Source organism: Melanerpes formicivorus, unplaced genomic scaffold (assembly GCF_026170545.1).
Source record: "Melanerpes formicivorus ecotype bairdi unplaced genomic scaffold, bMelFor1.0.p_v2 SCAF_2, whole genome shotgun sequence".
Lineage (NCBI taxonomy): Eukaryota > Metazoa > Chordata > Aves > Piciformes > Picidae > Melanerpes > Melanerpes formicivorus.
Window position 1 is genome coordinate 31,476,895 of NW_027142354.1, and position 15,153 is coordinate 31,492,047.

Sequence of the window (15,153 nt, forward strand, 5' to 3'; positions counted from 1 at the left end):
CCTGGATGTGTTTAAAGGTTGTTTGGATGAGGTGCTTGGGGATATGGTTTAGGGGTGAACCTTGTAGAGTAGGGTTATCATTTGGACTTGGTGATCCTGGGGGTCTTTTCCAACCTGAATGTTTCTGTGATTCTGTGATCAGCAAGTTTGCAGATGACACCAAGCTGAGTGGTGCTGTCAATACACCAAAGGGATGGGATGTCATCCAGAGGGATCTGGACAAGCTGGAGAAGTGGCCCCAAGTGAACCTCATGAAGTTCAGTAAGAGGAAGTACAGGGTTCTGCACCTGGGCTGGAACAATCCTTGCTATCAATACAGACTGGGGGAGGAGGTGTTAGAAAGCAGCCCTGAGGAAAAGGACTTGGGGGTGCTGATGGACAAGAAGCTGGACATGAGCAGATAGTGTGCACTTGAAGCCCAGAAAGCAAATCACATCCTGGGCTGCATCAAAAGATGTGTTGCCAGCAGATCCAGAGAGGTGATTCTGCCACTCTGCTCTGCTCTGGTGAGACCTCACCTGCAGTACTGTGTCCAGGTCTGGAGCCCTCAATATAGGAAAGACATGGACCTGATGGAGAGGGTCCAGAGGAGTGCCACTACATTGGTCAGGGGATTGGAGCACCTCTGCTATGAGGACAGGCTGAAGGAGCTGGGGTTGTTCAGCCTCAAGAAGAGGAGGCTCTGGGGAGACTTAATAGCAGCTTTCCAGTACCCAAAGGAAGCTACAAGAGGGATGAGGAGAGACTGTTTACAAAGGCCTACAGTGACAGGATGAGGGGCAATAGCTTTAAGTTGGAGAAGAGCAGATTTAGATTGGATATTAGGAACAAGTTCTTTACTATGAGGTAGTGGAACACTGAAACAGGTTGTCCAGGGAGGTAGTTGAGACCCCTTCCTTGGAGATGTACACAGTAAGGCTCAGTGAGGCCCTGGGCAGCCTGGTCTAGTTGGGGATGTCCCTGCTGACTGTGGGGAGGTTGGACTGGATGACCTTTGGAGGTCCCTTCCAGCCTGGACCATTCTATCATTCTGTGATAAAACACATATTGCAAGACATCTTGGGATTATATCCTCCAACTGGATTACTTTGACAGTGAGGGTGGCCTTGCCAGATAAATAGCACAGCTGTAACATGGCTTCTGTCCCATTATCTGGCCTAATATCATGCAGCCACCAGCAGATTCCAGATAGAGCTAATCATTTAGCACACAGGAATGCAGAGAGAAACAAAGGCTGTAGTGATTCTCCACAAAATGTGTGAGATTTAGGCAGAGTGTGGAGACAGTGAACTAGGAATTATGTAGGCTTTTCATCTAGTGCATGTAACACAACAGATTGAAAGACAGATCTTTCAGCATTTTCAGCAGAAGCAAAACCAAAAATAAAAAATCAAGCAAACAAACAAAACAAAACAAACAAAAAAACCCCAACAAACTAAACCTCTAACATACTCCATGGAGCATCTTTCTAGGAGCAGAAATTACTGCTTTCTGGTTCCCATAGTTCACCTTCTTGACAAGTACAACTTCAAGCTTCAAGACATAGTAGTGCTGAAAGACTTCAAGTTACTGCAACTAATTCCTTCTTATCTAACTGGCAGAAATGGAAACAATGCTGGGACTTGGAGAAAAATATTTATTTTATTTATTTGTTTATTTCTCAATGAGAAATAAAGCACAGGCAACTTCAGCCTTGAAGATTAAGTTCTCGTTAAAATACTAGCACATAAAGCACTCTGATAATCAACAGCCTGAAGGAAAAAAAACTACTGTGCAGTAAGGTATCATTGCCAATTCTTTTACTGAGACTTGTAGGACAGACATCAAGGGCAGTTAATTAATCTTCATACTTTGTAACATACAGAATTCTCTTTACCACCAGTGAAGACAGAAATGTCTTGCATTTAAAGTCATTAAGAGTAGTGATCAGTAACAGAAAAAAAGTGGAACAGGCTGGATTAAAAGAAAAACCAGATAACCTCTTGCAGTAAAGCCCTGTTAAGGTATTATTGGAGGAGTAATCAGAACCACTGAGGTAAATTAAACATAATAAAGCACTATGCAAATTTTTAGTAGCGTACATGTGGTTGGTTTCTTTATGTGTGTGGTTTGTTTGTTTGTTTTCTTACCAGACATAATTGAAGCTTCTATCTCCAGTACAGAACATTTTTACAACTTAAATGGACGAGTCCAAAACAAACACCTCACAAGAACTCAGCTTGCAGGGGGATGGTCAGAGAAAATGTATTGAAAGAAAACAGCTAAATCTATCTAACTCCCTTGTATCTTTTTATGGACAACAAGAACTTAAAGCTCTTTTTACCTATTCACTTAGACATTATGAAAGCTAATAAACAAGGATCAAAAGAAGAGGGGTTGAGTAGTTTTTCCTTCTGTGCATCATGGCAGATGTTCTGTCACTGCGCTGCCTTCACTAACGATGACCTGGACAGGCTTTCAGGTTGGCAGGCTGGAAGCCATTTATGTGTTTACAGGCTGCAACTCCTACAAAACAACTACTTGAGAGCTACCATACAAACAGCATAGAATATTAACTCTTCAAAGAATTCTGCAGCACTGGAGACAAAGGAAAGACATGGAAAGGAATGGCAATTTTCTACAGGGATGAAAAAAATTACATCTCCAGGTGCCACACTGCAATAAGATTAATTTCACTCGCTCACTCACGACCAAGCTCATTGGATCATGATCAAACCTAAGTCTTGTGAGTTTTTTTAAATATGTTATCCAAATATGTTGTTACTTTACCTATTTGTTCTGCATAGTGAACATCATGCATAGCAATGTTTTTAAAACTCTGCAAAGTAGTAGAAGTATAAATCATAGCCTGCATTAGGCAAATACAGAATACAATCTGGGTGTTAGCAAACTGCAGTCACATTATAATGAAGCTACTGCACTGCTATGCTTTACAACACCTCTCTAGAGTGTGAAATGCTATTAATGTGATTTTACAGCAAATTAAAAAAGCACAGAGATACAGAGTCAGAAGGTGAAACCTGGTGGCATTCCTAATCATTTCACAGTTCTTAGTTGTTGATTCATCCCTGCTCAGTTTCTTAAGACAGGATATATATCCACTGAGAATGATATTTTTAGGCAGCTTAGACACCCTCAGTCAAAGTTAATGAAATAGTAGCAGTGGGACTTTTAGCTTGAATAGGTATCAGATACACTTGAATAGAAACTGTATCTGGTAGACTTATTTCACATTTTTGGTATTTCACCAAAGCCAAGTATAACACTTCTAATCAACTAATACTAAATCTCTGTGTAGCGTCTGCAGTTCCCTGCTGTATCTAGTTTACTGTGCTTGGTAGCTTGACTCTATGGTCCCAGTTGTCTATCCCACTGAAGGTTTGATGGCGCTTGTTGTAAATTTTATCATGGTTATATCTGTAAACAGACAAGAGCCAACTACTAATTAGAGATCACTCTGTTGCAGTGGGAAGATGTGGATGGAAAAAAATATTTTTCTCAAGATGGCTGCCAAATCACAAAAAACCAAAACGCACCCCCAAAACCCAAACTGGCACAGTGGTGCTATGAGGTGAGCAAAGAAACTGGTGGTCTTTTAAAATGAAGGTTAATTCTGCAGTAATGCTTGGAATCATCAGGCTTTTAATTTCTGTTACTGAGACATTTGACTTCTCTAGACAAAAACCTTTACAAATTCCTGCTTTCTAACCCCTTTTACTGTGTGAGCCTAATGGTGGACTGATTTTTGAGAATTCATAAACATACTTGTAAGCTTGTGAGACACTTTACCTCCATTTAATAATAATAGAAAGAACCTTTACAGTGCAAGTTTGATCCCCTGCCTGATCCTTCCCATGGCCAGCCTTTAAATTGATATTCACTGTTGCTTAGATATTATACTTTATAATGCAAATATAGGAATCTAGAGAGAGAAACAGAAGAGTAGGTGGCATGTCAAGGAATCAGCGCTGAAAAAATTTCTCTATAGAATTTTTCTGCATCAGTCACCTGCAGTTCACTTGTGCCTAGTGTTGTAAACAGGATTAGAAGAATGAGCTAGTGATTATTTGGGTAACAGTCTAGTTGACTGAGAGACAAATGAATCACAGAAAAGCATAGAAAATGCCGCACACACTGGGCTGGATAGGTTAATGCTTGAACAGCTGCTCTGCATAAAAAATTGACAGGATGCTCTTCAAGTAAACAAACAAACAAAGCCCCTTTCTTTTTCTTGGTGTTATTCTTGGTATGTAAAATTTCATTTTACCACTGTTTTTTAAATAAGAAACCTGTATCTGACACGAAATTACCAACACACAGGTCAGGTCATATTTCCATGGGTGTACTGGTATACAAATCAATTGGAAAATACCATAAAGTCTAGAGTATATAACATAAACTTGTGTTGCAAAATTCAGTGTTTGAATATGAACATGGTCATTAGCTTAGAAAGGTGCATTTCATATTACGATGCTGATAAACTGAAATTAACAACAAGGAGATCTGTGCAATTACTCAGCATTTATGAACCAACACCACAAATGGCTAAATGCTACTAGCTAAATAGCTAAGATGCTATGGAAATGTAACTCTAGTATGAAAGGCTATTCTTCACCACTTTAGAATGAGGATTAGCATAGAAAAAAAAAATTAGTTTAGAATCTATTTGATTTCTAGAATATGTGCAAATATGATCTTATCATCTTTATGTTGTTGGTGAATGGGAAGTGATGCAGAAGACATCTGACAAGATGAAATAAAGAGAAAATTATGTTGTACCTGGTTTTGTACTATGTACAGTTTGACTTGTGGATAGAAAGGCTGCTATTAATCCCTCTGAAATAATTCTTACTGACATATGACTTCCTTAGAACAGTGACAACAAATCATGCTATTAGCAAATGGATGAACTGTCATTTTTAAAACCAAATAATTACTCAGAAGTAAATATAACTAAAAAAAGAATTCATTATACGTTAGCAGCACCTTTCTGTTTTGCAGTCAGTGAAGAATTACGGAGCAAGCTGTCATGCTACATCTGTTGTGTCAGATCCACAAGTACTAGAATCTACAGGGAGATTTCCAAAAGACCAATGATCAACAGTGAAAGACTGTGAATTTTACTTCAAAAGTACTTTTCTTTTATTAATTTTGAAATGTTACTAGTCTCATAATATTTGACTTAATAAAAGATACTGAACAGACTTTGAATGGGTCAATGTTTTAAACATTTTTAATAAAATGAGCTGAGAGGAGAGCTCTTAGCTAGGTAGTTTGACCAATAGTTGGACACAAATAGGAAAATATACTTTATGTCAATCTTCCAATACCTGTATCAGTATTTCCTTCAGCCTGACTATGGGAGCAGGTGGCAATCTGCATGACACATGAAAATTTTTGAAGGAATGAAAAACTGAAACAGACAAAAGAAACAAGTGTATCTTACAAGCTATTTAAAAAGTCCCTCTCATTTACCTTAAATTTTCTGAACTGAATTCTGACTCCAGGAATTTGAGAAACTGCTCTCTTCCCACAGGGTCTTTTAGAGCTTCATCCATGCCAAATCCCCACCGTTTCACCCTCTGCTGTCCTGGCTCTTTGCTAAAGAAGGGAAAAACAACAAACCCACAATCAGCAATATTTCAGTATTCTAATACTCTGTGTTCATAATTTAAACTAAGCCTTAAAGTGCAACCACAAATTTCTCACTTTACATATTGCTCATATCTGTGCAATGTTAAGAGATGAGCAACCAGGGTGTTAGTATTTACACAGAATGAAGGTAATATGTATGCATCTACACAGAAAAATAAGGACTTCCAACTAGGAAATGTTACCAGATTTTAAAAGATGTCCTTTTCCCCCACACTGGAACCCTATAAACTGGTTACTGTAACTTTTTACACAGATTTATTAACCCATAGCTCTTCCTATCTTAGGGAACTGTAAAGGTGGAAAGACCAAAAGGACACTGCATTGCCCTTCTGACTTAATATTTTTCTGCAACACCTCTGTCTGAAATTTTCACATTTCAAGACAAGCCTGATACACATCCTTACTCCAAGAGAAGAAATAAAAATATGTACCTTGCCTCCAGTTCCCAGAAAGTAGTGTCATCTGATATCCAAGGGTTTGAGGGATCAGGGGGCACAAGAAAAGGATCATATTCCAAATACTGCTCTGTATAAGCTAATAGACTAGGAAAACAAAAGCATCAAACGTTGCCATGTCAGGAGGTGAGGAAATACGATCAGGTTATCCCAGTTAACAAATTACCTTGCATCAACTGAACCACAGTAACCAGGTTGTGCACACACTCAGAGTCAGCTACAAGCTCAAGCTAAAGTAAATTTGCTTAAGCCTTTTAAAAATGGGCCCCTGAAGAAGGAGAGGTGGCTCAGACTTTATCAAGAGCTGAGATAAAATAAACTACAAACTTTCTTAATAATTTCACATAGCTCCTTTTAAGGCTCCTTTAAGGACAATAAATTAAATCAAGCAACCTCTTTCATGCACATTCGTTTTCATAAAGGAATGTGGTTGATACCCCTATGATTTTAAATATGACTTCCTTTAAAATCCATTCTAGAACACTGTATAGTGTTCAGGTCATATTTATTTGCCCTGCAGTTGCTTGGACTCCTATTTATTCCTATGAATTGGTCCAGCTCAGTTGAACACAACTTAAAAATGCTTCTGTTCTGATAATTTACATCTCCCATGCTCTTATTTCTGCTTTCTGTTTCCTTTTGCCTCATAATTATTGAAGAAAATTATTGAACAAGTGAAGAAAAAATACTCTTTCATAGGATAGGTTAGGTTGGAAAGGACCTCATCTACTCCAACCTCCCCACCATTGGCAGGGATGTTCCTCATCTAGAGCTGGCTGCTCAAGGCCTCATCCAACCTGACCTTCAACACCCCCAGGAAGGAGGTATCCATAACCTCCCTGGGCAACCCATTCCAAAGTATGACCACCCTAGTATTGAAGAACTTCTTCCTAAGATCCAGTCTAAACCTACTCTCCCTCAGCTTAAAACCATTTTCCCTTGTCCTATTTATTACTAGACATCCTTATGAAAAGTCCCTCCCCAGCCTTCCTGTAGGATCCCTTTAGGTACTGAAGGGCAGCTAAAAAGTCCTCCTGGAGTCTTCTCTTCTCTAGGCTGAACAACCCCAGCTCCCTCAGCCTATCCTCACAGCAGAGGTATTCCAGCTCTTGGATCATCTTTGTGGCCCTATTCCAGACTCACTCCAACAGCTCTGTGCCCTTCTAATGATGGGGACATCAGAATTGGATGCAGTATTTGAGGTGGGATCTCACAAAAGCAGTAAAGGAGAAGAATCCTTTCACTTGACCTGACGGCCGCACTCCTCTTGATTTAGCCAAGGATATGATTTGCCTTCTGGGCTGCAGGAGTTAACTGCCGGTTCATGTTGAGCTTCTCATCAATCAATACACTCAAGTTTCTTTCTTCAGAGCTACTCTCAACCCACTCTGCACCCAGCCTGTATTTGTGCCTGGGATTGGCCCAACCCAGATGCAGGACCTTGCACTTTGGCTTGTTGAACCTCATGCAGCTGGCACTGGCCCACTTCTCAAGCCTGTCAAGATCCTTCTGGATGCCATCCCTTCTCTTAAGTGGGTCCACTGCACCACACAGCTTGGTGTCATCACCAAACTTGCTGAGGGTGCACTTGATGCTACTTGCTTTTCAGTCCTATTTATATTTAGTCTGTATTCCATTTTTACTGTTCAGCAAACACAAATGCTTAACCTTTTCATAAACATATATGTATTTGTATGTGTATGCATAAATACACATATAGAAGTAGACACACATGAACAAATGTACATGAAAGGATAAAGAACCATTTGTATTTGGCTTAATTTCTTTTACTAAGCCTTACACAGCTCAATTATCTACCATTTCCACTATCTCTGTATTATATTTCTCTACCTTTTCTCTACTAAGCTGTAGTTAGTCTTCCTGAGGGACTTTTTGTTTTATTTACTTTCTAGCCCTTTCCTGACAAATTTTCATCTTACTTGGAGCTGTATTTCTATTAGTGTTAGATCCTCTGACCCAAAGTAGACTCACTCCCTTTGTTGAGGCACCAAGTTCCTCACCCAGCCAGGTCTGCCAATTATTTCCCTTGCTTTATCAGTGATTGTCCTTTTGAAATATCAAAACAGAAACCCCATAGCAAATTCCATTCAGTGCAAGGTAAAACTTGTGACCACTTGATCAGAGACTCTTTCAGTGACTCTTAGACTTATCAGAAACACAACATGGAATATCTGGGCCACCTTTTATCAACAGAAGGATTTCATAACTCCCACTTCAACTAAATTCTCATCAGCTATGTCTATGACACCTGAACTTCCTTGTCTCTTTCTTTGAAGTGCCCTGACATTTCCTCTTAAGTGTCATTGAAAAACTAGCAGATATGACAATACACTCACCTCTCTGCAACTTTTGACATTTTTAATCTATGTCTGTCTAGTTGCATTTGCCAGTGCTTAATCTGCAAGAAAGGAAGGTAAAGAGTTTTATGAGTAATTAACTGCTTGACTCTATTTCTATAACTTTTTTTACTAGGACTGTAATTTAATCTTAATTTATCCTAGGGCACAGAAGAGAAATATGTATGAGCTGAAGCAACATTTCACCGGTGTAGTTCTAAAAGAAATGGAATTTTCTACCAAAGAGAAAAGATCATATAGACACACACACACAAGACCCAATATCATCAAGAGAAATCCAATTAGTCTTTTTTTTTTCTAGATCTTTGAAGACCTTTACCTCCACCCATTTCAACACCTCAGGAAAGACTACTGAAACATTAACAGTATATAAATTTGTGAACCCATAAATGCATACATGGAAGGGTAAATATATCCCCAAACCTTGAATCAGTGTTGAGAGGAAGAGCAAGATGTCTACTGCTAAAAGTGCTGATGGACTTAGCTATGCAAAGAATCCACTAACTGGCCTGCTGCTAACTGCCTCTAGCTGTCTAATGCAAGATATAAAATTGATAGTTTTAGCAGAAATTACATACCTAAATCCACATATCCTGAAACCAGGAGAATGTTTACTAAACATTGTCTTGACCTGCTCTAAACAACTTCCCAGTTACAATGATTTTTTGTTTAATACCCACTTTCCTTAAAAGTTTATTTAAAAGTACATGTTTGTAGGTATTTTTCAAACCTCTTGGTGCAGTTCATCTTCTGTGGGAGGCTTAGTCTCTGGTACTGGTGTGTGGGTAGGGCTGTGACTTCGAATGTCATTTTGTAAGCCATAGACAGACTATGCAAAAAATATGGAACAATGACAGTTGATTTCAGACAATACCTTCTAGCATTACACATAGTAACTGTGATGTCTTAGTACAGCGTGCTCAAGAAGTTATCAGAACCACCTTTTTTTTATTCCTAAGGAAATTTCAAATAAACCATTAACTAAAATAAGATGGTGCTTCTGAGATCTCATGTAAAATAAAGACTTCCAAACCCCCATAATTTCATAATGCCGTAGAACACCAGATCTACTTTTATTATATTTCTATATTAACAGCATAGTAAATATGAGGGGTGGCACTGAAAAGCAGCCATTACAGTAAGTCAAGATGACTGGCAGGAAAAAAAGAAATAGTATCCTGAAAGGTAACTTATCACAATAGATCATTTGGATGAGTCCCAGATTTGCAATTATTGCTTGGTAAATTACAATAATCTGAATCTGTCGCTACTATAAATAAGGTACGATAAAACTTTCTCTAAATTCACTTTCCTTTCCTAAACTTATTTTTCAATTGGTTGCATGAAAATATATCACAAAGGAAGTACTTTAAAGATGGAGTCAATCTACATTATTATTATACAAGAGATTTGAAAGAGTTCTTCCAGTCCATTGATACATCCCTAGAGATGCAATATTGGTGTCTGGTATCCTAATTTGGATGAAGCTAACTTCCTCTACAATTTCTGGTCATCCATTTGGGGGCATAACTGTGAACTAGAGACACTCCTTTTATTAAGATCAGCACAACAGAAACTGCTGTTATAGTTTACACTGCATTTTCAATTTCCCTTAATTGCTGACAGAAACATTTTAAGGTGCTTTATTCGGTGTACTACATTTTGCTATGCTTTATTCAATCTACTAAACAACATGAATAAAGAATGCTAAAATTAATTTTATTTTCATATTCTCTGTGTATTTTCCAAAGACTTTCATAAGACATAGTGCATACTTAGTATCAGCATTTTCTTATACTAATTCATTTAAGAGCTTACAAAATATTAACATACGTTCATGGTTTTGTTCTTTGCAATGATAAGAAAAAATTGTTTCAAGAAATGATGAACTTCATGCTATAAATTATTCCCACTTCCTGGTTTTGATATAGTAACAGTACTTACCTTTCTTGTTTTATGTGGATTTCTCATTCTTGAAGATTTTTTTATATCCACTTCAGTAGTGTTTACACATCCAGGCTATTAAAAGAAAAAGAAAGGGAAGCACAAGGATAAAATCTGGGGAAGAACTCCATAATAGTTTCATTGAGACATTCCGCTTTAGTTTGCAAAGCTAAGAAAATAAATAACCAGAGGCATATTATAACCTGATGTCCTTCTGCAATAGTCCCTGAAACCAAAATAATATATAGTCTAAAGAAGGATCTCAAGTACTGTTTTGCCCAGTTTAATCATAAGAAGCTTTTGTTTTTCAGCCTTGTTTGCTGGAACTTATGATGGCTTTTAGGACAGGTTTTACTGTATATCTGGAAAAAACTGAAAGTAACGTACAGAGGAGCAGAAAACATCCATGTGCAAGACACACAAGCCCAGACGGATATTACTTTGAATTAAATTCCTGTTGGTGGTATTTGGGAAATTTGGAGTGAGAATTAAAGACAACATGCTTAGAGCTCGTAACATCATGAACTTGAAATAAAATTATTCTCAATATAACAGAAAAAAATGACTTGTTTCTACTTTGGTTTTACCAATGGAGCCATACAATGTACATTCTAGCTATCCCTCTAAGAAGTACAACTGACCTAATGTGACAAAATAAATAGAATTGTTCAATACCCAAGTCATCTGTGAATCCCAGGCTCCCTTCAGGAGCATCTAGTTTTGAGTCACACTTTAAAATATAATCTTTTTTTTTTTTTTTAGAGATTTTCTAGTAGTGCCAAAATGGGACTTTTTTTCTTCAGAACCCAAACAACACAACCAAACCCAAACCAACCAACCAAAAAAACCCAAACCCCAACAGGTTACAGAAGCCTAACCAGGAGACAGAATGACTCTCAAAACATATAATTTGACCTTTAAAGATTCATTCTCTCGACTCTGTAGCATCCCATAGGACACAAGTCCTCTAGTCTATCCTAATTCATCTTCCTTTGAGACTTCCCTCTAGATACAAACTCTGGGCAGAAATATTTCCTTACCCATTGAATATGGCAAGTGTTACGATTTCAGATGTGTTGTAGGTATTGATTTTAGAGGGATTACACTTGCCACTAAGAGTGAGAAGTACAAATTCTTAGTGAAAGTAGGATTCTTTTTCTGGTTTTTTTTTTCCCCCAATGGGAGTAGACAGACATAGCATTTACTTTCCAGGAAACCAAGATGGATTTATTATCACACCAATGATACAAGCTTTGTCTTCTTATCATAATGAAAAATTCTTGATGTGGTTGTAAATCTGCACAAACATTTTAAACTTTTCTTATATAGGCAGAGCCAAGAAACAAATGCATTTCATCAAGCACACCAACGGCACTTTATTTAAGGTAATACATTACTGTGTGCTTGATCATATTAAATTTGCAGTATAAACAATTCCTCATTACTAAGAATAAAACAGGCATTTAGATAGTATTCTCAAAACTGCATCTGATAAGCCTCTTGAGCTAGATTTGAAGGTACACTTAGTGCTTGTGAATAAAAATGGTAGGTTTTAAACTCAGAATAACTTGTAACCCTCAAAGAGACAATGGCAGGTGAAAAAAAGACTAAATTCTGTGTGATGGTCAGTTTAGAGGCAGAAAGCGATTTCTCAGGGCAATATAGCAAGATATAAAATGAAAAAGAAAACAACGCATCTACTCCACAATTCGCAACATCAGCTATCAGTGAAGAATATATGTGTTTTTAACAATGTCTACAACCCCTGAATGCAACCATTTGACTAGCTGGGCCTGCTTTACAATGTACAAAATGTTATTTGTTTAGTTTTCAGTTATGCTTTGTTAAAAGCATGTCCCAAAAATGGGGGGGTGGGAGTTAGGTGGAAGGGGGGAAGGGAAAGAAGGGAAAGGAAAAGAAGGGAGCTGGGATTGTTTAGCCTGGAGAAAAGGAGGCTCAGGGGTGACCTCATTGCCCTCTACAACTACCTGAAAGGTGGTTGTAGCCAGGGGGGAGTTGGTCTCTTCTCCCAGGCAACCAGCTCCAGAACAAGAGGACACAGTCTCAAGCTGTGCCAGGGGAGGTTTAGACTCGAGGTGAGGAGGAAGTTCTTCACAGGAAGAGTCATTCGTCATTGGAATGGACTGCCCAGGGAGGTGGTGGAGTCACTGTCCCTGGAGGCATTCAAGAGGGGATTGGATGTGGCACTTGGTGCCATGGTCTAGTCATGGGGTCTGTGTTGACAGGTTGGACTCGATGATCCTCGAGGTCCTTTCCAACCTAAGTTATACTGTGATACTGTGATAAACTTCATCAGAGGAAGGATTTAAAGTCTACCAGCAGTAAATTGGCATGAACTGATCTAACACCCCAGGTAACTTACACACCAGAGCTATGAAGATTGATGTGAGGAACACAAGAAATTCTGGGAGATTTTTAGGAATGAAACAAAGGCAAAGCTCTTTCTAGCTAGGTTTTGAGACTGAACCCAATCTGCAGCATCTAGTGGATTCTTATTGACACTTGACTTTAAAATCTCTCACACTGAGGTAAAGCTGCTTGTGGCGTGGTACTGCAAGGGCACTCACAAGAGACTGTGAGGGCAGAAACTAGACCAGTGAGACTGAGGGAAACTGTGTAGGAGAGGTAGAGGCAGGGAAGCATCAGGAAGCTTCAGTGCAAAAGCAAAGGCAGCTAAGAGTGTATCACTACTCTGACAATCTGGGGTAGCAACAGGAGTTTAAGACATATATGACTACCACTATAATAGTGATCACATAACTTGCTTTAAAATACGTCACTGGAAGTACCTAATGTAATCAGGGTCACCATTTATGTTTTCTTATCAGTTGAAGAGTATTTGTTAAAATAATACTTGATATGACATGGGCTTTACTAGGTCTCTGGTGCTACCACATTTCATCTGTCAGTTTTGAGGAATGAATATCAAATATCTTTTAAATTAAAACAAACACAAAAGCTTGCATTATTTGAACTTTTTGCTTTTGCTGGCCTGTTTGTGGGAAAACCTTTGCAGGACAACATCTCATTTTATTTGTATGCCCCCATTAACATAATAAGTATGTGTTTTGATACAATTGCGTCCAGCTGTGTTTTCTTTTTGCATTGCTTTTTTAACTGGACTACCATAGTTCAAATAGTGAGATGCCTGTCAGAGTGCTCTGCTGCAAGATTATAATTTAGTGTGTAGTATATAATTTGCATACTAATACTGTAAATAGTTTTCAAACACATTTCCTAGAAGACTTGAAATCTCTTCTATATATGTAAATAGAATGCTTATTTCTTGTATGAAAACAGTTCCCCCTCTAAACACACAGAGAAAAGTCTTGGATCTTGTTAAAATTACCATACAGCAAGATAATAAGCAGGGTAGAATTTGGCCCTTACCTGCTTTTAAATACCTGGCTGAAGAACTGTCATATATTTGAAAGAAATTTAAGTTTAGTTTTGTTAATCTGTTTGCATACCCTTATCTGAAATTACAACTGGCCAATGTGGTCCCCATCCATAAGAAGGGTCGGATGGAGGAACCTGGAAACTACAGGCCAGTCAGCCTGACCTCAGTGCCAGGGAAAGTGATGGAGCAGATTATCCTGGTGGCAATAACTGCACACCTGAAAGATGGCCAAGGGCTCGGGTCCAGCCAACATGGATTTAGGAAGGGCAGGTCCTGCCTCTCCAACCTGATCTCCTTCTATGATCAGGTGACCCGTCTGGTGGATGTGGGGAGGCCTGTGGATGTGGTCTACCTGGACTTCAGCAAGGCCTTTGACACCGTCCCCCACAGCAAACTGCTGGCTAAAGCTGTCAGCTTGTGGCTTGGACAGCAACACTCTGTGCTGGGTTAGGAACTGGCTGGAGGGCCGAGCCCAGAGAGTGGTGGTGAATGGTGCCACATCCAGCTGGCGGCCAGTCACCAGTGGCATCCCCCAGGGATCAGTGCTGGGCCCTGTCCTCTTCAACATCTTCACTGATGATCTGGATGAGGGGATTGAGTCAGTCATCAGCAAATTTGCAGATGACACCAAGTTAGGAACAGATGTTAGTCAGTTAGAGGGTAGAAGGGCTCTGCAGAGGGACCTCGACCGACTGGACAGATGGGCAGAGTCCAATGGGATGGCATTCAACAAGTCCAAGTGCCGAGTGCTGCACTTTGGCTATGGCAACCCCATGCGGAGCTACAGGCTGGGGTCAGAGTGGCTGGAGAGCTCCCAAACAGAGAGGGACCTGGGGGTGCTGATTGACAGCTGCCTGAATATGAGCCAGCAGTGTGCCCAGGTGTCCAAGAGGGCCAGTGGCATCCTGGCCTGCATTAGGAATAGTGTGGCCAGCAGGAGCAGGGAAGTCATTGTGCCCCTGTACTCTGCTTTGGTTAGGCTGCACCTTGAGTACTGTGTCCAGTTCTGGGCCCCTCAGTTTAGGAAGGACATTGAGACACTTGAACATGTCCAGAGAAGAGCAACAAGGCTGGTGAGAGGCCTTGAGCACAAGCCCTATGAGGAGAGGCTGAGGGAGCTGGGATTGTTTAGCCTGGAGAAGAGGAGGCTCAGGGGTGACCTCATTGCCCTCTACAACTACCTGAAAGGTGGTTGTGGCCGGGAGGGGGTTGGTCTCTTCTCCCAGGCAACCAGCACCAGAACAAGGGGACACAGTCTCAAGCTGTGCCAGGGGAGGTTTAGACTCGAGGTGAGGAGGAA

General features: G+C 39.6%; 1 protein-coding gene across 12 annotated transcripts in view; it reads right to left on the reverse strand.

Moving 5' to 3' along the window:
• Positions 1-15,153, reverse strand: part of RGS7 (regulator of G protein signaling 7) — a 315,923-nt gene that overhangs the window by 37,797 nt on the left and 262,973 nt on the right. For all 12 annotated transcript variants that reach the window (XM_068155236.1, XM_068155265.1, XM_068155272.1 and 9 more), the window contains 5 exons: positions 10,433-10,507; positions 9,219-9,317; positions 8,468-8,529; positions 6,087-6,197; positions 5,476-5,601 (listed from right to left, as the gene is read on the reverse strand). In XM_068155236.1, coding sequence (XP_068011337.1) covers positions 5,476-5,601; positions 6,087-6,197; positions 8,468-8,529; positions 9,219-9,317; positions 10,433-10,507 — 473 coding nt within the window. The remainder of the gene's footprint in view (positions 1-5,475; positions 5,602-6,086; positions 6,198-8,467; positions 8,530-9,218; positions 9,318-10,432; positions 10,508-15,153) is intronic.